The 27,951-nt window shown below is 41.7% G+C and overlaps 1 protein-coding gene and 1 pseudogene across 1 annotated transcript; one reads left to right on the top strand and one right to left on the bottom strand.

Moving 5' to 3' along the window:
- Window positions 1-430: 430 nt before the first annotated feature.
- On the top strand, window positions 431-22,016 carry LOC124018168 (annotated as a pseudogene).
- LOC124018167 (WD repeat and SOCS box-containing protein 2-like) lies at window positions 21,952-26,131 on the bottom strand. The gene is made up of 8 exons (XM_046333431.1): window positions 26,026-26,131; window positions 25,642-25,853; window positions 25,405-25,536; window positions 25,154-25,257; window positions 24,810-25,006; window positions 24,621-24,710; window positions 24,419-24,535; window positions 21,952-22,716 (listed from the first exon to the last, which is right to left on the bottom strand). Exons 1-8 carry the CDS (start codon window positions 26,073-26,075, stop codon window positions 22,506-22,508), a joined length of 1,113 nt encoding a protein of 370 aa, XP_046189387.1. The 5' UTR covers window positions 26,076-26,131; the 3' UTR covers window positions 21,952-22,505.
- Window positions 26,132-27,951: the final 1,820 nt, after the last annotated feature.

The following is a 27,951-nucleotide window of genomic DNA, read 5'->3' as shown; positions in this document are numbered from 1 at the left end:
GACCGTTCATTCCCTCCATTGCGTCCTTAGCATCCTCGGCATTGTCGTACTCACAAAGCCGAATCCACGAGGCCTTCCTGTTTCTCTGTCCATGATGACATCACATTTTGCGATGCTTCCGTACTTGGAGAAAGCTTCCGCAAGAGATTGCTCTGTGGTGTCGAATTAGGCCACCGACGAAAAGTTTTCCTTCGTCGGACATGTTTCTTTGTCTTTTACGAACAGAACGAGAAAAGCTGCTGCTTGGAGGTACGTCGTCGGAAAAGAAATGGAGGCTTGCCGCGAAATATTATAAAGATTAATTTGACTCCGCCCACATTAAATAAACGGATACGATTGGTTGCAAACATGCCGTAAAACCTAGTTTAGTGACGTAAAACACATTTTGTTGAAGTGGAGCGCGCCAAGAATTTTGGCCGATTAGTGAAGCAGTCTTTTCTTGCTAACTAAATCAACGATTCAAATGGCAACGACTAGCAAGATACCGTTGCAGTCAAGAAATTTGCCGTGGTAAGTTGAATCAGCTTAGCTAGTTTACGTGTTGCCAGCAAGGTAGTTTTACGTTACGTTTAGCAGGATTGGGGTTGTCACTAGTTAACACAGCCACAAACTCATAATTCTGGCTAAACCCCGCCCATTTCTACAAAGTTATCTCCTTAAAATTATTTTAGACGTAACCACACTGCTAATCTTATGTCTATCTTTATTCATAAATGAAGACATAGCCACTGTTGTAGCCAATGTTTATTTTGTGGCTGTGTAATGACTGTGGTTGTGTTATCTAGTGGAAACCTTTAGCTACTGTAGCTCGCCGAACTTCAATCAATGTTTCGCTTGTGTGTGATGTGTATTTTTCGCTGACTTGTAAACGTTATTTTCAGAACATCTTACCATGCATGTATGATGTCAATGAATATGACGTTACTTTTCGTACCGCTCCTTGACTTATTGTCCGGACACATACCAGCTCTAGCAAGAACTGGTCCCTAGCCCGACCCGCGGTCCCGCAGTGTTGTAATAAATGTATGTGACGCAGTCCCGGTCCCAGCAATTTTTTCAACCCCTAGTCAAGATCAAAATGCTCAAAAGAGATTCTCACGTAGCCAAATGTATTAGGCTATCGGTATTATTGGGCTTTATCAGCCAATAGGGTAGAGGTAGTTTGAAAGATAGTAGAGTTGGGGCGAAATATAGAGAGCAAACACTTGACTTGAGCTACATTTTACATAACATTTAGAAGCGGAACAATTTGCAAACTGAGTAAAATATATGTGTTATTAATATTTCATTCCTGTCAATGTTTCATATAATGTTTTTCTGAATCAAAACGGGCTTTAGGTGGGCGTGACAAAGGGCGCAGTCGCCATATGACCTACAGATGCACATGCGTTTTGCAGTATGTTGTTTTTTCCCGATGTCTAAACCCCATTTTCCGTACGTGATGCACACGTGCTTCGCAAGGTCAATTGGCGAAGACCAGTTGAGCCCTGTTCGACCAAAGCTAATATTAGAACAGATGAACGTTATTCTTTGGTCGTTTTACGGGTTTCATAGGCTGGCAGAGCTACCAACAGACTGGCGCGTACAATGGCGCATTACAACAATTCATTTATTTCTATTCTTCTGTCACATTCATCTCTAGCAACATCAATACATTGAACTGGTTGTTTTCATATAGAGTACTGATTTCAAATCACTAGCTTGCCCAGCATGATGGCATGCTAAATTATGCACAGAACAGTTGTGTGTATTGATTTTGCACGCCATTATGTTGGCTGGTTTGCAGTACCCACGTGTAGTAATTGTCCCAGTGTCATTCTTACAAGAGACACATTTCCATTTACACAACCGTCATGATCATTTTGACCTCTGTATGGTCCTTCCCAATAGATCACTTTTACTTCCATCTGTACCGCCGCATTGTAATGCCACGCATTATTGGGCACAGACAACACCACAAAGGACAAGAAGGTAGAGATAACTATACATCACGTGAAGCAGCCACAACTGTCAGTATGAGTGAGTCTTTGAATGAGGAGATGGAGATAAAACTGTCCAGTTTGAGTGTTTGTTGCAGCTGGTTCCAGTCGCTAGCTGCAGCAAACTGAAAAGAAGGAGCGACCACGGGATGTGTGTGCTTTGGGGACCTTTAAGAGAATGGGACTGGCAGAATGGGTATTGTATGTGGAGGATGAGGGCTGCAGTAGGTATCTCAGATAGGGGAGTGAGGCTAATAGGGTTTCATAAAGAAGCATCAACCAGTGGGTCTTGCGACAGGTATACAGAGATGGCCAGTTTACAGAGGAGTATAGAATGCAGTGATGTGTCCTATAAGGAGCATTGGTGGCAAATCTGATGGCCGAATGGTAAAGAACATCTAGCCGCTCGAGAGAACCCTTACCTGCTGATCTATAAATTATGTCTCTGTAATCTAGCATGGGTAAGATGGTCATCCGAATCAGGGTTATTTTGACAGCAGGGGATGAAAAGAGGAGCGATTATGATAGAGGAAACCAAATCTAGATTTAACCTTACCCCGCAGCTTTGATATGTGCTGAGATAAGGACAGTGTACCGTCTAGCCATACTCCCAAATGCTTGCATGCGGTGACGACGTCAAGCTCTAAACCCTCAGAGGTAGGAATCACATCTGTGAGGAGAGGGGCATTCTTCTTACCAAACTACATGACCTTTGTTTTTGAGGTGTTTCAGAACAAGGTTAAGGGCATAGAAAGCTTGTTGTGCACTAAGAAAGCTTTGTTTTAGAGCGTTTAATACAAAATCCGGGGAGGGCCAGTTTAGTATAAGACTGTATCATCTGCATATAATGGATGAAAGAGCTTCCTACTGCCTGAATTTTAGAGTAGGGTCTACCTGCAGATGGCGTTTACTACATGCCGGGGCCTCTACACGTCATAAACGATATGCTTCACCCACTGCCACTGAGGCTGCTAGCTAGCTAGGACGCCGGCACACACTGTGCCACAAAAGTTCAACATTCACCTTCTGCTACCATTTCTGTCAAGCCGTCTATGCATACAATTTGATGCATATATTCGATAAATCCAACATACGCACCACACAGAACACACTGCAGCTGCCTCTGCAACGCAATGCTGCAAGACAAACAACAGCGTTTCATGGAAATGAATGTACTTATGGTGTACCAAAACGCATGCTGGTGTGACCGAGGCGTTACAGCGGGTAATCACTACCTGGTCGTTTGAAACTATTCTGTGAAATACGGTTTGATTAGTGGAAGGAATCAATGTGATTTGAGTTGGCTACACTAGCTAGCTACTTCCCTTGCCACAACATTAACAGAATTGGAAAATCAGTGTTCGGCAGGCGGGGGCAAAAGACACTGTACCGGCGTCTCTAGCCTAGCTAGCTAGCAGCCTACTTCGGTGGGTTTTTTCGTGGTTGGCATCCAATGTTGGTGCATTACTGCCACCTACTGTGCTGGATGCTGGCCAGATGTGGCGCTAGCAGCCTCAATGGCAGTGGGCGCGACATGTAGTTAGTGACACATAGAGGGCACAGAATGTAGTGGGGGCGTGGCATGTATACTGAACAAAAATATAAAGTAAAATGCAACAATTTCTTTACGATTTTACTGAGTTACAGTTCATATAAGGAAATCAATCAATTTAAATAAATTAGGCCCTAATCTATGGATTTCACATGACTGGGAATACAGACATGCAGCTGTTGGTCAGAGATACCTAAAAAATAAAATGTTTTAACAAGTCAGCATCTGTGTGACTACCATTTGCTCTCATATGCAGCAATAATATAAAAAAATATAGGTCCATTATCTTTCTTGCATACTTTATTTTAGTCACACGTTTACAAAGAAAGTGTTTTAATCCAAAATATTTTACATTGATTTATTTTTACTAGAGGTCGGCCGATTTATGATTTTTTCAACACCGATACCGATTATTGGAGGACCCAAAAAACCGATGTCGATTAATCGGCCGATAATTATTATTATTTTTTATTTTTTGTAATAATGACAATTACAACAATACTGAATGAACACTTATTTTAACTTAATATAATACATAAATAAAAATACATTTAGCCCCAAATAAATAATGAAACATGTTCAATTTGGTTTAAATAATGCAAAAACAAAGTATTGGAGAAGTAAAAGTGCAATATGTGCCATGTAAAAAGCTAACGTTTGAGTTCCTTGCTCAGAACAGGAGAACATATGAAAGTTGGTGGTTCCTTTTAACATGAGACTTCAATATTCCAAGGTAAGAGGTTTTAGGTTGTAGTTAATATAGTATTTATAGGACTATTTCTCTCTATACCATTTGTATTTCATATTCCTTTGACTATTGGATGTTCTTATAGGCATTATAGTATTGCCAGTGTAACAGTATAGCTTCCGTCCCTCTCCTCGCCCCTACCTGGGCTCAAACCAGGAACACATTGACAGCAGCCACCCTCGAAGCAGCATTACTCATCGCTCCACAAAGCCGCAGCCCTTGCAGAGCAAGGGGAATAACTACTCCAAGTCTCAGCGAGTGTTGTTTGAAACGCTATTAGCGCGCACCCTGCTAACTAGCTAGCCATTTCACATCGGTTACACCAGCCATTAGGCTAATAGGCTTGAAGTCATAAACAGTGCTGTGCTTGCGAAGAGCTGCTGGCAAAACACACTAAAGTGCTGTTTGAATGAATGCTTACGAGCATGTTGCTGCCTACCATCGCTCAGTCAGACTGCTCTATCAAATCGTAGACTTAATTATAACATAATAAACAGAAATACGAACCTTTGGTCATTAATATGGTTGAATCCGGAAACTATCATTTCGAAAACAAAACGTTTTATATTTCAGTGAAATACGTAACCGTTCGGTATTTTATCTAACGGGTGGCATCCCTAAGTCTAAATATTCTTGTTACATTGCACAACCTTCAATGTTATGTCATAATTACGTAAAATTCTGGCAAATTAGTTCGCAACGAGCCAGGCGGCCCAAACTGTTACATATACCCTGACTCTGCGTGCAATGAACGCAAGAAAAGTGACACAATTTCACCTGGTTAATATTGCCTGGTAACCTGGATTTCTTTTAGCTAAATATGCAGGTTTAAAAATACATACTTCTGTGTATTGATTTTAAGAAAGGCATTGGTGTTTATGGTTAGGTACAGTCCTCCAACGATTGTGCTTTTTTCGCAAATGCACTTTTGTGAAATCATCTCCCAGCATTGCATTGATTATAAGCAACGCAGGACACGCTAGATAAACTAGTAATATCATCAACCATGTGTAGTTATAACTAGTGATTCTGATTGATTGTTTTGTTATAAGATACGTTTAATGCTAGCTAGCAACTTACCTTGGCTTCTACTGCATTTGTGTAGCAGTCTCCTTGTGGAGTGCAACGAGAGGCAGGTGGTTATAGCGTTGGACGAGTTAACTGCAAGGATACAAGATTGCAAGAATGGATCCCCCGAGGTGACAAGGTGAAAATCTGTCGTTCTGCCCCTGAACAAGGCAGTTAACCCACCGTTCCTAGGCCGTCATTGAAAATAAGAATGTGTTCTTAACTAACTTGCCTAGTTAAATAAAGGTATAACATTTTTTTAAAATCGGCGCCCAAAAATACAGATTTCCGATTGTTATGAAAACTTGAAATCGGCCATTCAGATTAATCGGTCAACCTCTACTTTTTACACTATTTGGACTTAAGTGACCCAAAAGACCAAGGATTTACATGGCATAAAAACCCCTCATATTTAGGAAGTTAAAGACAACTGCACCGTGCTTCTCCGCTCATATATCCTAGTCTACAGACTATTTAAGTGAGACCACACATAAAGGCGCACTTGATCTCGCACACCCAACAAAAGAGAAGAAAGGTAGGCTACTGAACTTGAAGCAGAATTTTCCTTTGAGAGTTTTGAATAGTATGACAAATATGTGCTTTTATTACAATATATAATGCATACTAAACAGAAAGACAACCGTTTGAATTAATCTGTTGGACACATTTATTTCTTCATATTTTCAGCAGGAATGCAGCTCTCTATTCCCACCACCGCTTCCCTGACTCTAATGTAGGCACTATGTGCGGATGCTGGCTGACATTTTTGGCACATATTTTTAGGGTTGAGAAATACAGACCACAGACCCTAGATGACTTGATTTCTCACAAGAACATATTAAGCACCAGTAAGTATGTTTTTGTTAATCTTTGAAACAGCAGGGACGGAACTACTATTGAAAACCTGACCCTTATCCATTCCAGCCACAATTCAATTGTATGGTTCAAGTGAATGTATTCCAAATAATGTTTTCATGCTCAAATGAACTATAACATGTTTTGCATAATTTCTATGTAACAACCCTGGCTTTCTTCAGTCCAGAAGTTTATCAGTGAGGACAGACTGCCACATCTCTTCTATGGACCTCCAGGTACAGGGAAGTCGTCTACTATTCTAGGTACTGCCAAGCAGCTCGACAAGGACAATGAGTTCAACGCTATGGTCTTGGAGGTACGCTCCAACTCAGCACGTAGAATTATCAGAAATAAATGTAACGCTCATAACACTTTACTTGAGGGTTGTCCTGTTTTCCAGTCAGCTAGATTGATTCTTAACATTTAAATGTTAGTGTGGGGCATAAAGAATTGTTCTCGGTTGCAATCAAGGTTATGTTCCAATTTACAGTGAATTCAGAGAGTATTCAGACCCTTTAACTTTTTCCACATTTTGTAACGTTTCAGCCTTATTCTAAAATTGATTAAATGTATTTATTTTCTCATCAATCTACACACAATACCCCATAATGACAAAGCGAAAACAGGTTTTTAGATTTTTTTTGCACAAAAAAAAACGTTATTTACATAATGTATTCAGACCCTTTGCTATGAGCCTCGAAATTGAGCTCAGCTGCATCCTTTTTCCATTGATCATCCTTGAGATGTTTTTACAACTTCATTGGAGTCCACCGGTGGTAAATTCAATTGATTGGACAATGTTTGCAAAGTTACACACCTGTTTATATAAGTTCCCACAGTTGACAGCGCATGTCAGAGCAAATCCCGACGGTTGCTCTGACAGCCTTAGGTGTTCCTCTGTGGAGATGGTAGAACCTTCCAGAAGGACAACCATTTCTGCAGCACTCCACCAATCAGGCCTTTGTGGTAGATTCGCCAGATGGAAGCCACTCTTCAGAAAAAGGCACATGACAGCCCGCTTGGAATTTGCCAAAGGCACCTAAAGGACTCTCAGACCATGTGAAACAAGATTCTCTGGTCTGATGAAACCAAGCTTGAACTATTTGGCCTGAATGCCAAGCATCACGTCTGGAAGAAACCTGCCACCATACCTACAGTGATGGCAGCATCATGCTGTGAGGATGTTTTTCAGTGGCAGGGACTGGGAGACAAGTCAGGATCGAGGGAAGATGAACATAGCAAAGTACAGAGAGATCTTTGATGAAAACCTGCTCCAGAGCACTCAGGACCTCAGACTGGGGTGAATGTTCATCTTCCAATAGGACAACGACCCTAAGCAGACAGCCTAGACAAATCAGGAGTAGCTTCGGGACAAGTCTCTGAATGTCCTTGAGTAGCCCAGCCAGAACCCGGACTTGAACCCGATCGAACATCTCTGGAGAGACCTGAAAATAGCTGTGCAGCGACGCTCCCCATCCAACCTGACAGAGCTTGAGAGAATCTGCAGAAGAATGGGAGAAACTCCCCAAATACAGGCGTACCAAGCTTGTAGCGTCATATCCAAGAAGACTCAAGGCTGTAATTGCTGCCAAAAAGGTGCTTCAACAAAGTACTGAGTAAATGCTTATGTAAATATGATATTTCTGTTTTTATTTTGAATTAATTTACAAAAATGTCTAAAAACCTGTTTTCACTTTGTCATCATGGGGTTTTGTGTGTAGATTGATGAGGGAAATAAACAATTGAATCAATTTTAGAATACGCTGTAACTGTCAAGCCTGCTCCCGCTCTTCCTCCCCTGGCTCTCAAGGGCGCCAGGCTCCCCAGCATTGTGCACTCCTGCTATCATCATTACACACACCTGCCTTCCCCCCGTCACACGCATTAGCGATTATTGGACTCACCTGGGCTCAATCACCTCTGTCAATACCTTCCATATATCTGTCTGGTTCCCTGCTCTGTTCCCTGCTTTTGCATTAATGTTTGTATGTCTTTGTATACCCGTGTGCTGACGCTGTTACTGTCCTGTTACCTGTTTGTTCCGCATTAAATGTTCAACATCCTGTACCTGCTTCTCATCTCTGGTGTCGCTCCTTACAGTAACGCCACAAAATGTGGAAAAGGTCAAGGGGTCTGAATACTTTCCAAATGCACTGTATCTGTTATTATAACAAATTATTGTTCTTACATGTTAATGCATTTATTTTAGCTAAACGTGTCCGACGACCGAGGTGTTGATGTTGTTTGAGGACCCATCCTGAGTTTTGCCAGCACCAGGACCATATTCAGTAAGACAATAATAATAGTGGATGTGAATCTTTCCTTTCAAGCACAATTCAGTACGCATCTTGATACATGGGTTCCGATACGATAACATAACAATTATTTTAGTTTGAAATGATTCAGTGAAATAGTTTGATTAGTGGAAGGAATCAATGCGATTCGGTTCAAGATTCAAAACGATTCGATGCACTAACATTTGTTGCATGGACACATTCATTTTACAGTCTATATTAAATGCTGATGGCGCTCAGGAGCTGGGCCTTTCTAAACTGGATCTATCTGATTTGACTTCTCTGAGCTGAGTGACACACTGTTTGTGTGAGTGAGTGCTTTACAGTGTATGGTGTGTGTATGACCCTGAGCTGAGCATTAGGCAGACTGAGCATCTATCACTATCAGATTAGTTGGGGGACAGGCAATCTGAAATCCCCATCACCCACTGATTCACTTGCCATTTTAGCAGATACATTTATTTTAGCAAGTAAAATGTTAATATTTATCTTTAGAAATTAGCTTTGACTTAGCCAATTAACATAACACAGATATTTATCTGTGATGAAGTCTGATTGGCCAAGCTTCAGATCAATCACTCCCACTTGAGTCCAGTTGCAGAAGAAGGTGTGGTCTAGTTAGGTTCTTTTCATAACGTATTATGGCTATAACAGTCTGTACTTTCTTTGTGCAGTCACAAAACCTATTTCAATGTTCTTGTCATTTCCTTGTGGTTCCTTGCATACCAAAATTGACATGCTAATAACTTCAGATCTATTGAATGCTCAAAAATATCTCAAATTCATTACACAAAGTTTCATAATTACACAATTATTCATTTGTTATGATGGATATCAGAAATACTCTTTGGAACTCTGTGTCCTTTGGAAAAAGTACAATATAAGGTTTTTGTGTTTTTTTGTTGCAGCTTTTCACTTTAGCAATCCGGTCCCTTGGTATCACCCAGGGCCTACACTGCAACATCTCTTTGTCGTGCTAACGTAAAGGGCCTCCCATTGATTGGGAACCATTTGGGGCAGCCTCCACCGAGGATAATTCCTTTGACATTCAAACTGTGGCCATTTGACGGCCGGGTTCTTTCTTAGCTGGGTGTCTTCCTGGATGACGTGAAGCCATTGAAGAAGAATGGGGATCTTTCTAACCTCATGGAGAGTTGTCTCCTATGAATTGAGGAGATTTATTGTCACATTCACTGGATAGGTTTAGTGAAATGTGTTGTTTTATGGGGTCAGCCATGGTAGTAGGGGGCCCCTGGAGCAAATTAAGGTTAAGTGCCTTGCTCAAGGGCACATCAACAGATTTTTCACCTTGTTGGCTCGGTTACTGGCCTAACGCTCTAACCGCTAGGCTACTTGCTGCCCTAGTAGACGCCTCAATCCTGTGTTGACTGTATATGTTGATTGGAAGAAGGTGTCCTTCCTAGTCACACGGTGTGGTCGTGGGGGGGTGACTCTGCTCTACCTCCTCAATCAGATCAACAGCGTCATTGCGTTTTGGTACACCAGCTTTGGATTTCGGCCACTTCTCAAAAGTGAAGGGTTTTGACCTCTTGAAACTTTATGGAGCAGAGCTCTTCTCCCGCTCCAACCGAGTGCAGCTTCCAAAATTATTGCTGTCCTTGTGAAATTACAACTTTACCCTGTTCATGTACAAATGACCAATGCACTGACGACTGTTTAAAGCAAAACTGCCAAAGCTATTTCTTATGGTGAACACGCCAATCGAAAAGCCCCAATCAGCAGTTAGATGTGAGTTGCGTCCACTCCGATAGCCTAACCTACACAACTTCACTGGTAAAACACCATTTTCTACACCGCATTTGGTAACAATGACCGAGCAAATTACATTGAATGTCACCCAATTAATAAAGCCTATGATTTGACATTGCGAAAGCCATTTTACAAGCATTTGAATGCGGAAGGTGCTGCACAGATGTACAAATATTAGATCAGGGATAAGCCTATCTCTCGTTGGCACGAGCAGCTATGCTCTGTGCGCACAGCTGTTAACTGACTTCAAGATCAGTGACTGTCATGCACATTTACATGCTTAATTCAATTTTGGCAAATGGGTGAGATGATGCATAAATTCAGTCACAAAAAGATTAGACGTATTTTCAGGGGGGGTACAATTAAATGAGTAAAACATTTTAGTGAACTGGCGGTTCATAATGTTTGAATTAATTTTCTGATTGACGCATGCAACTTTTGGATCGGTTTGGGCTCCCGTGGACCCGGCACACTCCTATCTTAAACGATCCATATCGGTAAATCATTTACAATCCCTAACAATAATCATTTTAGAGAAGTAGGTCTTTTAGCTACCGCATCGCAATCAGTTTCCCAGTCTTTTCAGCAAGGACAAGGGAATGTATGTTTCATGATTAGCGACTCATGGTGTAATTGTAACAGCATACAAGAACTTATGTCCTTTTGTTCACCTGACCTAGAATTCCTCACAATGAAATGCCGACCGTATTATCTCCCAAGGGAATTCTCCTCTGTTAATGTCACAGCTGTGTATATCCCCCCTCAAGCCATTACCACGGCCCTCAATGAACTTCCCTGGACTTTATGCAAACTGGATACCATATATCCTATGGCTGCATTTATTGTAGCGAGGGACTTTAACAAAGTAAATTTGAGAACAAGGCTACCTACATTCTATCAGCAAACTCTGAACCACTGCTACTCTGAACCACTGCTACCCTCCCCCGCCCTCCTTTTGGCAAATCTAACCACGACTCCAATTTGTTCCTTCCTAAAGGCATAAAATCGAACAGGATGTACCCGTTTTAAGTAATATTCAACGCTGGTCTGACCAATCGGAATCAATAAGACATTTAAACGTGTTAACCCTCGCAAGGCTGCCAGCCCAGAAAGCATCCCTAGTCGCGTCCTCCGAGCATGCTCAGACCAGCTGGCTGGTATGTTTTACGTAAATATTCCATCTCTCCCTGTCCCAGTCTGCTGTCTCCACATGCTTAAAGATGGCCACAATTGTTCCTGTACCCAAGAAGGCAAAGGTAACTGCACTAAATTACTATCGCCCGTAGCACTCACATCTGTCATCATGAAGTGCTTAGACCCACTTCAATTTGTTTACCTCTCCAATAGGTCCACAGATGATGCAATCGCCATAACACTGCCCAATCCCATCTGGACAAGAGGAATACCTATGTAAGAATGCTGTTCATTGACTATAGCTCAGCATTCAACACCATAGTACCCTCAAAGCTCATCATTAAGCTCGAGGCCCTGGGTCTCAATCCCACCCTGTGCAATTGGGTCCTGTACTTCCTGACGGGCCGCCCCCAGGTGGTGAAGGTAGGGAACAACACGTCCTCTTTGCTGATCCTTAACACTGGGGCCCCACAAGAGTGCGTGCTCAGCCCCTCCTGTACTTCCTGTTCACCCATGACTGCGTGACCATGCCCTCATCCAACTCAATCATCAAGTTTGCAGACGAAAAAACAGTAGTAGGCTTGATTACCAATAACGGTGAGAAAGCCTACAGGGAGGTGGTAAGGGCACTCGGAGTGTGGTGTCAGCAAAACAGCCTCTCACTCAACGTCAACAAAACAAAGGAGATGATCGTGGACTTCAGGAAACAGCAGAGGGGGCCCTCTGAGTACACATCACGGACAAACTGAAGTGTTCCACCCACACAGACAGTGTGGTGAAGAAGGTGCAACACCGTCTCTTCAACTTCATGAGGCTGAATAAATTTGGCTTGTCATCTAAAACCCTCACAAACTTTTACAGATGCACTATGAGAGCATCCTGTCGGGCTCCATCACGGCCTGGTATGGCAACTGCACAGCCCACAACCGCAAGGCTCTCCTGGTGGTGGTGCGGTTTGCACAACGATTCACCGGGGGCAAACTACCGGCCCTCCAGGACACCTACAACACCCGATGTCACAGGAAGGCCAAAAAGATGATCAAGGACAACAACCACCCGGGCCACTGCCTGTTCACCCCGCTACCATCCAGATGGTGAGGTCAGCACAGGTGCATCAAAGCTGGGGCCGAGAGAATGAAAAACAGCTTCTATCTCAAAGCCATCAGACTGTTGAACAGCCATCCCTAACACAGTGAGGCTGCCGCCTACATACAGTTGTTAAATCATTGGCCACTTTAATAATTGGTTCACTAGTCACTTTAATAATGCCACTTTAATATTGTTTACATATCTTGCATTACTCATCTCATATGTATATACTGTATTTTATACCATCTTTTGCATCTTGCCTATGTCGCTCTGTCATTGCTCATCCATATATTTATAGATATATATTCTTATTCCTTTCCTTTACTTAGAGTTGTGTTTATTAGGTAGTTGTTGTGTAATTGTTAGATTACATGTTAGATATTGCTGCACTGTCGGTACTAAAAGCACAAGCATTTCGCTACACTCGGAAGAACATCTGCTAACCATGTGTATGCGACCAATTTAAATGTGATTTGATTTGAACACATGATTATTTAAAGTCCCCGTATCCTACACAGGCAGCCCTTACTTCAATTCACAAAATGTGTGTTTATTTTTTTGTTTTTGTCTTCCAAGAAGGGTTTCAAGTTGGTGACACTGGACGAGGCCGATGCTATGACCCGGGATGCCCGGAATGCATTGCGGCGAGGTAACCATCTGCTTTGATGTGGTCACCTGCTGTGCACCAACTGGCCAAATGAGCTGCCTGCCAGCTATCCAGTCATTTCCAGTCATCCTCACTGATTAAAAGATGTGCTTACTGTAACATGAGATAAGAGATGACAAACAAAATGTTGAATGCATTTAGGAGGGGATACTGCATATTACCCTGTTATTACTGCTTATGATTTACAATATGAATGTGCTGCAATTGCTTGTAACAGATCCCACTGATTTAACAGCGGGTTAATATTTTGTATTTTACATTTTTATGAGGTTATGTCTGCTGATCTTCAGAACATTGACATCCATTTCTCCCTTCCTCTCCTCTTGCTTCCTCTCCATTATCGATCTCCTCCACCTCGCTCTTCCACTCCTACAGTCATTGAGAAGTACACAGAGAACACGCGTTCTGCCTGATCTGTAACTCCAGATGCACCAGGTTCCTTCCTGTCTCAGGACCAGTTGATCCCCAGGCTGGAGTATGTTATCCAACAGGAGAGGTGAGGGGGTCTAGAGAGGCCCGAGGGTATCTGGAGGGGCAGGCTTTTAGTGTCCCAGAAAGACACTCTGTGCTGGGTTTTATTGTTGCCTTTTAATCAGAGGCGTGTCTGATCTTGTCCCCGCAGCATTGATATAACTCCAGATGGAATAAAAGCTATTGTGACCCTATCATCGGGAGACATGAGAAGATCACTCAACGTACTGCAGGTACGGAAAAACCTATTACCAGTGTGTAGCTAAATGTAGTCAATTGCATCACAGTGTTCAGTTTTTTATTGCTGATCAAAATGAATGAATGTATTAACTAGTGATGGTCACCAATATGGAATATCGATATTAGTAGCATTTTTTCAATTTCATATTGATGTATCAGTTTGAAAAAATACATTGCAACTGTGTGAATGTTCACTTTTCGGTAAAGTCTAGACTTCTGCTTGTGGAATGCCCATTGGGACAGGTGTAAAATGTTCTGGTAGCATAAACCTACCTAACCAGTTTGAATACAATGGGAAGCCCACAGTTGATGGCCCATCGGCAGGCAATTAAATAAGCTAATTCAAGAACCTGCCTTGTGAGAAGGTCTGTGAGGGTTTTCTGCATACAGGAACAGTCATTTATACTTTTTTACAGAACAGTGTAGGTTAAAGCTAGAATCCTTCATTTCAAAATGTCACTGTTTTGGTAAAAAGCTGAGGGATGGGCCTGGATAAATGTAACCACTGTCAAATTCATAGACCGAGCTGCCTACGGATGCAAGGACTAACCATCCATGATATCAACATTTGAGTTTTAATCATGTTTTGAGGCTATACTGTTTTTCTTTACATTGTTTATCAACATTGGAGTAAAACATGCTGATATTTTGGTTTCTGATGGGGTATGATAGTTGAACTAAGCTCATGAGGTATTTATGTTATATTCTCCAAGAATCAATGGATATATATCATTAATGTATAAGTCCAAAAATGGATGTAGCAACTAAGGATTATAGCTTTAAAGACGTCCTCCAGAGATGTTTTTAATGTTCGTGTTGAAAAGCGATATCCTAAATAATGTACACATTAAAGGTAAAACAATATGTTTTGAGCAGAATAGTGTTTTTTTTTTTTACACAACTGCAAACTTTTAAGGAGTAAGGCATTCAAGGATGTCATAAGGTGAATGCACCAATTTGTAAGTCGCTCTGGATAAGAGCGTCTGCTAAATGACTTAAATGTAAATGTAAGGAGTTGGTCCGATGTGATGTCATCAGCCTCCCACTTGCTTGAGGAACAATAGAGGACAAAATAGGAAAGGCCTACCCACTGGTGTCAGATCATACCTGGACCATCTATTGAGATGTACCCTTTGTTAAGTAAATTGGGTGTTTAACGAGGTCAAAAGGAGACTGGAGTAGGACCTCCTGTCAAGTTGGTTGTTGATCATTGCTAGACAGCCATTTTCAAGTCTTGCCGTAGATATTCAAGCCCATTTTATGTCAAACTGTAACTAGGCCACTCAGGGACATCGTCTTGGTAAGCAACTCCAGTGTATATTTGGCCTTGTGTTTTATGTTGTTGTCCTACTCGAAGGTCATTTTAATTTTTTCCCAGTATCTGTTGGAAAGCAGACTGAACCAGGTTTTCCGTTAGGATTTTCCCTGTGCTTAGCTCTATTCCGTTTCTTTTTATCCTCAAACTCCCTAATCCTTGACGATGACAAGCATACCCATAACATGATGCAGCCCACACCGTGCTTGAAAATATGATGAGTGGTACTCAGTGACATGTTGTGTTGGATTTGCCCCAAACATAATGCTTTGTATTCAGGACATAAAGTACATTTCTTTGCCACATTTTTTTGTTGTATTTAAGTGGCTTATTGCAAACAGCATGTTTTTGAATATTTTTTAAATTCTGTACAGGCTTATTTCTTTTCACTCTGTCAATTGGATTAGTATTTTGGAGTAATTACAATGTTGTTTACCCATGCTTAGTTTTCTCCTATTACTGCCATGTAATTGTTTAAAGTCACCATTGTCCTAATGGTGAAGTCTCTGAGCAGTTCCCTTCCTCTCCGGCAACTGAGATAGGAATGATTCCTGTATCTTTGTAGTGACTGGGTGTATTGATATCCAAAGTGTTATTAATGATGTCTGCTTAAAAAAATAAATAATGTTTTACACATCTTCCAATACTTCGCAAGGCATTGAAAAACCTTTGTGGTTAAATCTTTGTTTGAAATTCCCTGCTCGACTAAGGGACCGTCCAGATACCTTTTGTTTATGAGGTAACTGTTCAAAAAACATGTTAAACACTATTTTTGCACAGAGTGAGTCCATGCAACTTATTATGACTTGTTAAGCACACTTCTACTCGTAAAAGTATTTAGACTTGTCATAACCAAGGGGTTGAATACTTAAGACATATCATTTTTAAAATGTTTTATTAATTAGTAAACATTTCCAAAAACATAATTACACTTTACGGGGTACTGGGGTATTGTGTATGACAGTGACACAAAATTTCAATTTAATACATTTTTAATTCAGGCTGTAACATAACAAAATGTAGAAAAGGTCCAGGGGTGTGAATACTTTCCGAAGGCAATGTATATTGTCACGTTATATTTGGTAGATCTATTCTAAACAGACACAGTATATGAGAGAAGACCTACCAGGCCAGAATTTGATACTATCTGCACTGTGACTAGATGTTTTCTTGGTCTGGTGTCCTGAGAGACCCCTGGCGGTGTTTTCACGGTAGGAGGAATGGCTTGCCCTCGGTAGTATGGTACGCACCACTACTGCTACGATTTAGCATTGAAATGAACAATATGGCGAGATTTAGTTTTTTATGATTATGAATAATTGTCTTATTTCTGAGGTTATGTATTTCTGTTCTTACGTAACTATCTTGGCAGATTCATCAGGCCTTACCATAGAGGACTTCATAGTTTACATTTACATTTTACATTTAAGTCATTTAGCAGACGCTCTTATCCAGAGCGACTTACAAATTGGTGCATTCACCTTATGACATCCAGTGGAACAGCCACTTTACAATAGTGCATCTAAATATTTTAAGGGGGGTGAGAAGGATTACTTTATCCTATCCTAGGTATTCCTTAAAGAGGTGGGGTTTCAGGTGTCTCCGGAATAGTATATTTAGTATAATAGTTATTTATAATTCTCATCAATTTTATGATACACTTCTGTAGGGTATATTAAAGAGGTGTCCCTCGATATATAAAGAGGCAATGGTGATAATGTAATAAGTGGTTTTACATGTATTTTATTTTAACCTTTATTTTAACTAGGCAAGTCAGTTAAGAACAAATTCTTATTTACAATGACTGCCTACCCCTGACCAAACCCTAACCTGGACAACGCTGGGCCAATTGTGTGCCGCCCTATGGGACTCAAGGCTTGTGATACAGCCTAGAATCGAACCAGGGTCTGTAGTGGCGCCTCCACCGCTGAGATGCAATGCCTTAGACCGCTGCGCCACTCGGGAGCCCAGATGATGATCTAGTGATCTATTAGCATTTTCACTGTAGGAGTCCGGTCCCTAAAAAGTGCAGTACATTAATCAATACACAAATGCATTTGAGGAAAGTAAGGCAATCCACTTGTATACTTATTCATCTGTGTTGAAGTCTGATTGGCCAAGCTTCAGATCACTCACTCACTCGAGTCCAGGTGTGAAAGAAGGTGTGGTTTAATTAGGTTCTGTTCATATAGATATAGATATATATTATGTCCATAACGGTCTGTACCTTCTTTGTGCAGTCACAAAATCTATTTACATTTCATGTAATTTCCTTGTGGTTGACATGGCAATAACTTAATATTCATGATTGCTTGAAAATATCTGAAATTCATTACACAAAGTGAAAGACATACAGAATTACAGTCAGTAATTTGTTACGATGGCTATCAGAAATAATAGTTTGTGTCTTTTCATTGTAGTCGTCCAGTCCCTTGGTATTACCCAGGGTCTTCACTCTGCTACGTCTCTTCATTGTGCAAACGTAAAGGACCTACTATTGATTGAGAACCATTTGGGGCAGACTCCACCGAAGCTAATTCCTTTGACATTCAAACTGTGGCCATTTCACGGCAGGGTTCTTAGCTGGATGTCTTCCTGGATGAAGTGAAGCCATTGAAGAAGAATGGGGATCTTTCTCCCTATGGAGAGGTGTCTCCTGTGACTTAAGGAGATTGGTTGATGCCTCAGCCCTGTCTTGATTGTAGATTTAACATGTTTTGTTTGGAATAAGGTGTCCTTCCTGGTCAGACAAGGACGGTGTGTGGGGGGGGGGTCAGACCGACAGCGCCATTGCGTTTTGGTACACCAGAAGTATATTCATCTCCAGCAGAACACTGTGTTTGCCTTACAGCATTGCGTTGCAGAGGCAGTTGCAGTGCGTTCTGTGTGTGTGTGCCTTCGGAAAGTATTCAGACCCCCTTGACTTTTCCACATTTTGTTACGCTACAGCCTTATTCGAAAATATATATATTTTTAACAACATTTTCCTCATCAATCCACACACAATACCCCATAACGACAAAGCAAAAACTGTTTTTTAGAAATGTGTGCAAATGTATGGGGGAAAAAACACCTTATTTACACAAGTATTCCGGCCCTTTCCTGTGAGACACGAAATTTAGCTCAGGTGTATCCTATTTCCAATGATCATCCTTGAGCTGTTTCTAGAACTTGATTGGAGTCCACCTGTGGAAAATTCAATTGATTGGACATGACTTGGAAAGGCACACATCTTTCTATATAAGGTCCCTCAGTTGATGAAACCAAGATTGAACTCTTTGGCCTAAATACCAAGCATCACTTCTGGAGGAAACCTGGAACCATCACTATGGTGAAGCATGGTAGTGGCAGCATCATGCTGTGGGGAGGTTTTTCAGCAGCAGACTGGGAGCAAAGTACAGAGAGAGAAAACCTGCTCCAGAGGGCTCAGGACCTCAGACTGGGGTGAAGGTTCACCTTCAACAGGACAACGACCCTAAGCCAAGGCAAAACAGCCAAGGCAAAACAGAAGTGGCTTCGGGACATGACCTTGTGTGACCCAGCCAGAGCCCAGACTTGAACCCAATCAAACGTCTCTGGAGAGACCTGAAAATAGCTGTGCATCAACGCTCCAACCTGACAGCTTGAGAGGATCTTCAGAGAAGAATGGGAGAAACTCCCCAATTAAAGGTGTGCCAAGCTTGTAGGGTCATACCCAAGAAGAATAAATGCTGTAATCGCTGCCAAAGGTGATTCAACAAAGTACTGAGTAAAGGGTTTTGAATACTTATGTAAATATAATATTTCTGTTTTTATTTGTAATAAATTAGATACAATTTCAAAACCTGTTTTTTCTTTTGTCATTTATGGGGTATTGTGTGTACATGAGGGGGAAATATAATTGTATCAATTTAAAAATAAGGCTGTAACTTAACAATGTGGAAAAAGTAATGTGGTCTGAATAGTTTCTGAAGGTATCCAAGGTATGCATTGAATTGTATGTGTACATTTCCCAAAAACATGCGACTGTCTGCACACGTGTGGTAGATACATTAATTCAGTATAGTTGCATAGCTACTAGGGCTGTTACAATATCAGTATCGTAATATTTTTTTCATGGGTCACCATGAAGCAGACCTAATTCTTTGGTACTTTAAAAACCTATGGAAAAAGTAGTGTGCTATAGCTTAGAAAATAAATAAGACTCCAAAGAAACAGCCCAACTCTAGGGCTGTTTTCCTGAAGAAGTTAAATCCACTTTTTTTGTTTCCTTGCCATGATACTAACGAGTTTCGAGATACTGGTGTCATCCCGGCTGAATGTTCCGCATCATCGACGCTGCCGGTCTGAGGCGTAGGATCAAAGAGTGACGTTGCTACACCTGTTCATTTTAAGATGCGAGGTTTTGAGGTATTTGAAACACTTCTTTGGTATAAATTAACCATGTATTTTGGTTTCTTACAGTGGACTTTCCTCCTGTGTTTCGGATGGGTTTGCTAATCAAGTTGGCAGATATTGAGTAAGTGCTTATGTACAGTGGGGCAAAAAAGTATTTAGTCAGCCACCAATTGTGCAAGTTCTCCCACTTAAAAAGGAGAGAGGCCTGTAATTTTCATCATAGGTACACTTCAACTATGACAGACAAAATGAGAAAGAAAATCACATTGTAGGATTTCTAATGAATTTATTTGCAAATTATGGTGGAAAATAAGTATTTGGTCAATAACAAAAGCTTATCTCAATACTTTGTTATATACCCTTTGTTGGCAATGACAGAGGTCAAACGTTTTCTGTAAGACTTCACAAGGTTTTCACACACTGTTGCTGGTATTTTGGCCCATTCCTCCATGCAGATCTCCTCTAGAGCAGTGATGTTTTGGGGCTGTTGCTGGGCAACACGGACTTTCAACTCCCTCCAAAGATTTTCTATGGGATTGAGATCTGGAGACTGGCTAGGCCACTCCAGGACCTTGAAATGCTTCTTACGAAGCCACTCCTTCGTTGCCTGGGCGGTGTGTTTGGGATCATTGTCATGCTGAAAGACCCAGCCACGTTTCATCTTCAATGCCCTTGCTGATGGTAGGCTTTGTTACTTTGGTCCCAGCTCTCTGCAGGACATTCACTAGGTCCCCCCCGTGTGGTTCTGGGATTTTTGCTCACCGTTCTTGTGATAATTTTGACCCCACGGGGTGAGATCTTGTGTGGAGCCCCAGATCGAGGAGATTATCAGTGGTCTTGTATGTCTTCCATTTCCTAATAATTGCTCCCACAGTTGATTTCTTCAAACCAAGCTGCTTACCTATTGCAGATTCAGTCTTCCCAGCCTGGTGCAGGTCTACAATTTTGTTTCTGGTGTCCTTTGACAGCTCTTTGGTCTTGGCCATAGTGGAGTTTGGAGTGTGACTGTTTGAGGTTATGGACAGGTGTCTTTTATACTGATAACAAGTTCAAACAGGTGCCATTAATACAGGTAACGAATGGAGGACAGAGGAGCCTCTTAAAGAAGAACTTACAGGTCTGTGAGAGCCAGAAATCTTGCTTGTTTGTAGGTGACCAAATACTTATTTTCCACCATAATTTGCAAATAAATTCATTAAAAATCCTACAATGTGATTTTCTGGATTTTTTTCCCTCATTTTGTCCATCATAGTTGAAGTGTACCTATGATGAAAATGACAGGCCTCATCTTTTTAAGTGGGAGAACTTGCACAATTGGTGGCTGACTAAATACTTTTTTGCCCCACTGTATCTTCAGTATTGCTGTTGCTTATATACCCAACAAATTGTAAGTCACTTTGGAAAACAGCGTCCGTTAAATGTGAATTAGGATGACTAATATGGTACACTTTTTTGATAATGTGTTTTGTTCTTATAGGTACCGGCTGGCCTTGGGACTCAACGAGAAGACCCAGTTGAGTTCGATGAGAGAGAGATTTGGGTCAATGATGCCACCAAGACCAGCGGTCCCCAAACAGTCACAACCTTCTAGTACAGTGCTTCCCAAACTGTGCCCCCCCATATATATTTTTTTTTTTCAGGAAATCGGTGCACCTTTCAACTTACTCTTGAAAGGTGTAATAGGAGAATGCACAAGATGTAATTTCAAAAATGGGTAGTGCATCATCAGTTTTCCTCTTGTTATTTCAGTCATTGCATACCTTTAGAGCTATTTATAACTTTTCAGAAATGTCCATGTCAGCTAATGTTTTTTTAGCCCATAGATTTTGTTGTAATGTTTGAGACTCAAATAACATAAATACACATTAGACATGGCAACATTTTATAGAATTCCAAGAGAATGATTGAAAACTGCAACATTTTCTCTGCACCCCTTCGCAAAATGTTTGAATTGCAGGGAAAAAAGCTTTAAACTTGCCACATTTTCTCTCCAACAAGAGGGGTGTGAACAGTTTGTGTCATGAACAGTGCTTGTTCCCAAATAACTAGTCATGGCGCAAACGCGGGAGGGGGCAGATGCTCCCCATTGCTGGAAGTGGGGCCTGAGTGAAAAAGTTTAGGAACCCCTGATCTAGTACACATTGGTCACCTACCAAGTTCTCGGAGAGCTACGGGGTGTGCATGATTTTGTTCCAGCCCATCTTTAACACACCTGATACAATTAATACATTGCTGGTCGAGACCATGTTTACTTGAGTCAGGTGTGCTAGTGTTGGGCTGGGACAAAAGGCCTGCGTACCCTGTTCACTAAAATATAACATTTATCAATGAAAGCGACAGGGGAGAGAACTCTTGAGACTAACGTCATAAAGACACACTTGTGTTGTCCCCGTTTGCTCAATATTCCTTTATGTCCATTAAGTTGAATTTCTGTTTAATAAAATTGTAATTTGTGTATTTTTTAGACTGTCATGGAATTATGATTTAATAGACCAATTTACACAATACAAAATGTATATTTACTCTCAGCAAAATTACACAAATGTCACTTTACATACTATAATATATCCGTAGCACAAAATATAGATCTAGTAACTTCCATTTTTTTGGTGCAATTTTTTTTTTTAGTTCATCTGTATAATCACTAGCTAATTGCATCCAGGTGAATTTCCATTGACATCCTGAGAATTTCCTCGGACAAACAGCTGATCAGACATGACTGATTTTGTTTAAACCACAAAGTATCCACTCCACTCAAGGTCCTAAAAAGTCCCATCATTTCAGTCAGACAACATTCCCACAAACTTTTTATGCATTTGTAAACGAGGCAAATAATAATCTCTCCTCCTTTGACTGTTCCATTATTAGTCAAGTCAATACTTCCATCAACTCAAATGCATTACAAATGGAGTCCAGAAACATTCCCTCCACCCATTCCAAAAGTCATTATTCCTCCTCATCCGAGGAGCGGTCAGATCGTGCTTCTGAGTGGTCCGGGATGTCTCTGTAGGTGAGGAACTCCAGGATCCTGCGTGGTATGGGGAGGGCCTCCACCTGGTGTGTGGAGACTGAGTGGCGCAGGACGGAGCGGCACAGGTGGCACAGACTGGGCACTGACCTGGGAACCATCCAAAATCTCACGTGGCCATCTCTGGTCCTGCAACAATAACACACAGGGTATTAGCCAATTTGTTTGCCTTGTTTTAACCTTCCTACATGGATATGCTAACGAAATAAGACTAATTTCTAAAAAGACAAACTGCAACAACATTGGGTGTCGTGTGCAAAATCTGTCTTGCCCACTACTTACCTAAACTGCAGAACGTACGGTTTAGTATGTAGTAAGTAACTAATATCAGCATACAAGGCTCATCCTAATTAGAATGTGTCATCTAATGCGCAATTGCGTTCCTTCCCAACATTAGTTTATTTTGCCGTCCCCTCAGCTGATTATAAGCTGTTGTCAGACTAGGGTTGCAAAGCTACTGGTAATTTTACTATAGTAATCTTTGGTAATTAACATACATTTTTTGGCAATCTATCGTAACTTTGGTAATTTATACTTGAGTAACTTTTAAAAACCGTATTCATATATGATTCATTTTTCATATCTGTGTCCATATTGTCCATGAGTTTCTAGTAGATAGACCATATGGTTCAAGAGAAAATCGCCTAATTAATGAAAAAAGTGTCGACCTTACAATGGCATTATCAATTAACTCTGGAACTCTTCTAACTATTGACTTTTTCACAACTGCCACCAGTTTGACGCCAAAACAGTGTACTGAATACAAAGACAGTAAAATAAAATGTGTGTTTTTTAAATATATATATATATAATAATAATAATTACAGACACCTGTGATAATTCGACCATATTCACAAAGCCCTCTGGAAATTGCTTTCAACAGTCTCACATCAGTGTGAAATAAGGGGGTATTGTCTTCCCCATCTCTCCAATGTTATTAACTCTACCCTTGTAATTCATAGTTGATTATATCCAGGCCTGACAGAGCTTGGATGCATCTAAAACGAGTTAGTGGTCCAAACACACCAAGACAATCATGAAAAGGGCAGGACAACACCTTTCCCCCCTCAGGAGACTGAAAAGATTTGGGTCCTCAGATCCTCAAAAAGTTCTAAAGCTGCACCATTGAGAGCATCCTGACCGGTTGCATCGCCGCCTGGTATGGCAATTGCTTGGCATCTGACCGTAAGTCTCTACAGAGGGTAGTAAGGTACTACTCAGTACATCACTGGGGCCAAGCATCCTGCCATCCAGGACCTATATACTAGGCGGTGTCAGAGGAATGACCAAAAAAATGGTGAAAGACTCCAGTCACCCAAGTCATAGACTGATCTCTCTGCTACTGCACGGCAAGCAGTACCGGAACACCAAGTCTATGACCAAAAGGCTCCTTAACAGCTTCTACCCCCAAGCCATAAAACTGCTGAACAATGAATCAAATGGCCACCCAGACTATTTACATTGACTCCCTTTGTTTTTACACTGCTGCTACTCACTGTTTATTATCTATGCATAGTCACTTTACCCCTACCTACATGTTCAAAATTACCTCGACTAACCTGTACCACTGCACATTGACTTGGTACCGGTACCCCTTGTATATAGCCTTGTTATTGTTATTTTATTGTTACTTTTTATTATTTTTTACTTTAGTTTATTTGGTAAATATCTTTCTTGAACTGCATTGTTGGTTAAGGGCTTGTAAGTAAGCATTTCACGGTAAGGTCTACCTGTAGTATTCGGCGCATGTGACAAATAAAGTTTGATTTGTAGGAGGCTCATGTTTGTATCAAGTTATTCTAATGAGAATGAGCCAGTAAAGTAAATCTACCCTGTGGCTACGACTCCCCCTTGTGGATGGAAGTTGCAGCACAGCCCATTGGAGGTACGGTCCTCCTTGGTCTGCATCACCATACCCCTCTGTCCTGGCTCCCACATCTGGAGGGCTCTGTGAAACACATGAAACAGAAGGCCTAGCACTTTCTCTTTTAAATTTGTTGAGAAGGGTGCAAAGCTCTTAACTAAACTCTTACCTGTCTTCAGTAACAATGGCCAGTTGCAAACCCTCGGGGGAGAATCTCAATGATGAGATTTGGTTCTGTCCATACATCTCAGAGCAATCCCTATTGGAAAGAAAAAGCAACAATGTGTCAACTAATGCACCACACATATCACACCATTATCCTGCTACACATATCAAATCATTATCCACACAGATGTACATTAGAGAAGACAATTTCTGTGCAGTGTAGGGATCCCACAGATCAATCCACCAACTGGAACCACTGAAGGCTGCAGTGGCGAGCAGTGCCCCATCGGGAGAGAAGTCACAGGAAGCTAACAGGTAGAATGTCTTGTGGTTGATCCCCGTTAAGTTCCTGATGAAGGTGTATGACCGCAGACTCCATAGACACACCATCTGGTAAAATAAAAAAACTTTTATGGCCGTTTCATACTACCATGCTGAGTCAAACCAAACTCTGCTTGCTCAGACATTTCCTTTTCAGCACGGTTTCAGCAACTATTGTGGTTCTCTTGGAGAGTCCTCTGCTGAGGGGCAACTCACTCTGTCAAACCTGCCGACCGATGCGATCATGCTGCAGTCTGGTGAGACACTACAGCAGCTGACCCAGTCCTTGTGGCCAGAGAGGACATGTGGCTCCTTTTCACCTATGGAGGGCAGAGAAAAAGATACCGTATATAGAAGTTTAAGGTAAATTCCATATGCAATAAAAATTAACATGAATTTCAGCATTGAAGAAGATGAGAGAAATGTCCTTTGGGGGAATGCTTTTTAGATGTATAACAATAGTGGACCTTTCTGGGTTAGATCCCATATCCTTAAGGTTTTGTCTCGAGAGGATGATACAAGGGTGAGCTTTTCGTTGGGAGTGAAGACCAGGTCCCTTGCAATACCCTCATGTCCTTTGAGGTCAAACCGAGGCTGACCTGAAAATGTAATCAGGGCACTGTGAGTTGCACGTTAACATTAGAGACTTGGCATCATGTGGTCAATAAATGAAATAGAGCAGTGTCCTAAGTTGCATATCCCACCAGTTTCAACATCCCATATCTTGATCACTCCATTCTCTAAGCCAGTTGCCAGAAGCAGTCTGGATGATTCTCTCTCACAGGATGCTGCTTTTTCTCCAGGTGCTGGTGTCTTTGATGGACGTGGTCCAAACGCCAGCCCCCACACTGTCTGACCACAGTTCAGGGTCTTGTCCTGTCTGTTGCTCTCTAGGGCAATCTCAACCCTATTGACCCTATATGGACAAGCATTGACAGTAAACAAATGAAGAATAAAACTCAAGAGTTGCTGATGAATAACATCAAGACCTTCAAATGAGGAAGGAGAGGAAGCAAGGAAGAATGGAAGGAAGGAAGAAAGGAAGGAGGAATATTTACAGGCCTATAGTCTTTAAAGGCTCGACATACTTATCATGCCGAAGCGGCCAGGCAATCACCCACACAATCCCGTGTCCCATGGACCATGCAAACCAGGATCCATCTGGAGAGAAATCAACGCTCCACGTCTCGCAGCCAGCGCCCCTCAAGCGATGGAGGGTGGGCGGATTTCAATTCCAATATCAGCCCATCGGAAGCTGTGAGAAGCGAGAAGTTAGAATAGAAAAAATGTCTGTTGTTGGACTACCACAATACAGTACATTTGAGTGAATATTCCACATGAACTCAGCAAAAAAAGAAAAGTCCCTTTTTCAGGACCCTGTATTTCAAAGATAATTCGTAAAAATCCAAATAGCTTCACAGATCTTCATTGTAAAGGGTTTAAACACTGTTTCCCGTGCTTCAATGAACCATAAACAATTAATTAACATGCACCTGATGGACAGTCATTAAGACACTAGCAGCTTAAACGGTAGGAAATTAAGGTCACAGTTATGAAAACTTAGGACACTAAAGAGGCCTTCTACTGACTCTGAAAAACACCAAAAGAAAGATGCCCAGGGTCCCTGCTCATCTGCGTGAACGTGCCTTAGGCATGCTGCATGCTGCATGAGGACTGCAGATGTGGCCACGGCAATAAATTGCAATGTCCGTACTGTGAGACGCCTAAGACAGCACTACAGGATGGACAATCGATCGCACGTGTAACAACACCTGCACAGGATCGGTACATCCGAACATCACACCTGCGGGACAGGTACAGGATAGCAACAACTGCCCGAGTTACACCAGGAATGCACAATCCCTCCATCAGTACTCAGACTGTCCGCAATAGGCTGAGAGGCTGGACTGAGAGCTTGTAGGCCTGTTGTAAGGCAGGTCCTCACCAGACATCACCGCAACAACGTTTGGAGGTGGAGGGTCCGTCATGGTCTGGGAAGGTGTGTCACAGCATTTGTTGTCAAACGCTGTGCGTTACAGGGAAGACATCCTCCTGCCTCATGTGGTATCCTTCTTGAGGGCTCATCCTGACATGACTCATCCTGACATGACCTCCTGACAATGCCACCAGCCATACTGCTCGTTCTGTGCGTGATTTCCTGCAAGACAGGAATGGCAGTGTTCTGCCATGGCCAGCGAAGAGCTCGGATCTCAATTCCATTGAGCAAGTCTGGGACCTGTTGGATCGGAGGGTGAGGGCTAGGGCCATTCCCACCAGAAATTTCCGGGAACTTGCAGGTGCCTTGGTGGAGGAGCGGGGTAACATCTTACAGCAAGAACTGGCAAATCTGGTGCAGTCCATGAGGAGGAGATGCACTGCAGTACTTAATGCAGCTGGTGGCAACACCAGATACTGACTGTTACTTTTGATTTTTACCCCCCTTTGTTCAGGGACAAATTATTCCATTTCTGTTAGTCACATGTCTGTGGAACTTGTTCACTGTATGTCTCAGTTGTTGAATCTTGTTATGTTCATACAAATATTTACACATGTTCAGTTTGCTAAAATAAATGCAGTTGACAGTGAGAGGATGTTTTGTTTTTTGCTGAGTATATTTGTTAGTGCACCAGCTGTTCAGTTGGCAATTTTTCCCTTTCCTTTCTCCCAACTTCTACATGGGATTGACTGTTTCTGAAAGCTAGAAAGGAAACAAAAACATAAGGTGTGTTAACAGGGTCCCTACGAGCCACCAGAACAGCCTTGGCATAGATTCTACAAGTGTCTGGAACTCTATTGGAGGGATTCTACACCATTATTCCACAAGAATCAAAGTGTTAATTTGAGTTGAGATCATGGGATATGGTTTACATCAGGGTTCCCCAACTGGCAGCCCCCATTTTCTTTGCCCCCCCCCCCCCCAAAACAAATAAAAAATAACACACCAGCAAATCAGCTCCAAGTGATTTTAATTTTGGAAATCTGTTCCAAAGTATTCCCACCCATACCCATAATAC

The sequence above is a fragment of the Oncorhynchus gorbuscha genome, unplaced genomic scaffold, assembly GCF_021184085.1.
Source record: "Oncorhynchus gorbuscha isolate QuinsamMale2020 ecotype Even-year unplaced genomic scaffold, OgorEven_v1.0 Un_scaffold_4183, whole genome shotgun sequence".
Taxonomy (NCBI): domain Eukaryota; kingdom Metazoa; phylum Chordata; class Actinopteri; order Salmoniformes; family Salmonidae; genus Oncorhynchus; species Oncorhynchus gorbuscha.
Note: the sequence above shows the minus strand (reverse complement) of the source record. Positions and strands in the feature narration are given on the sequence as shown.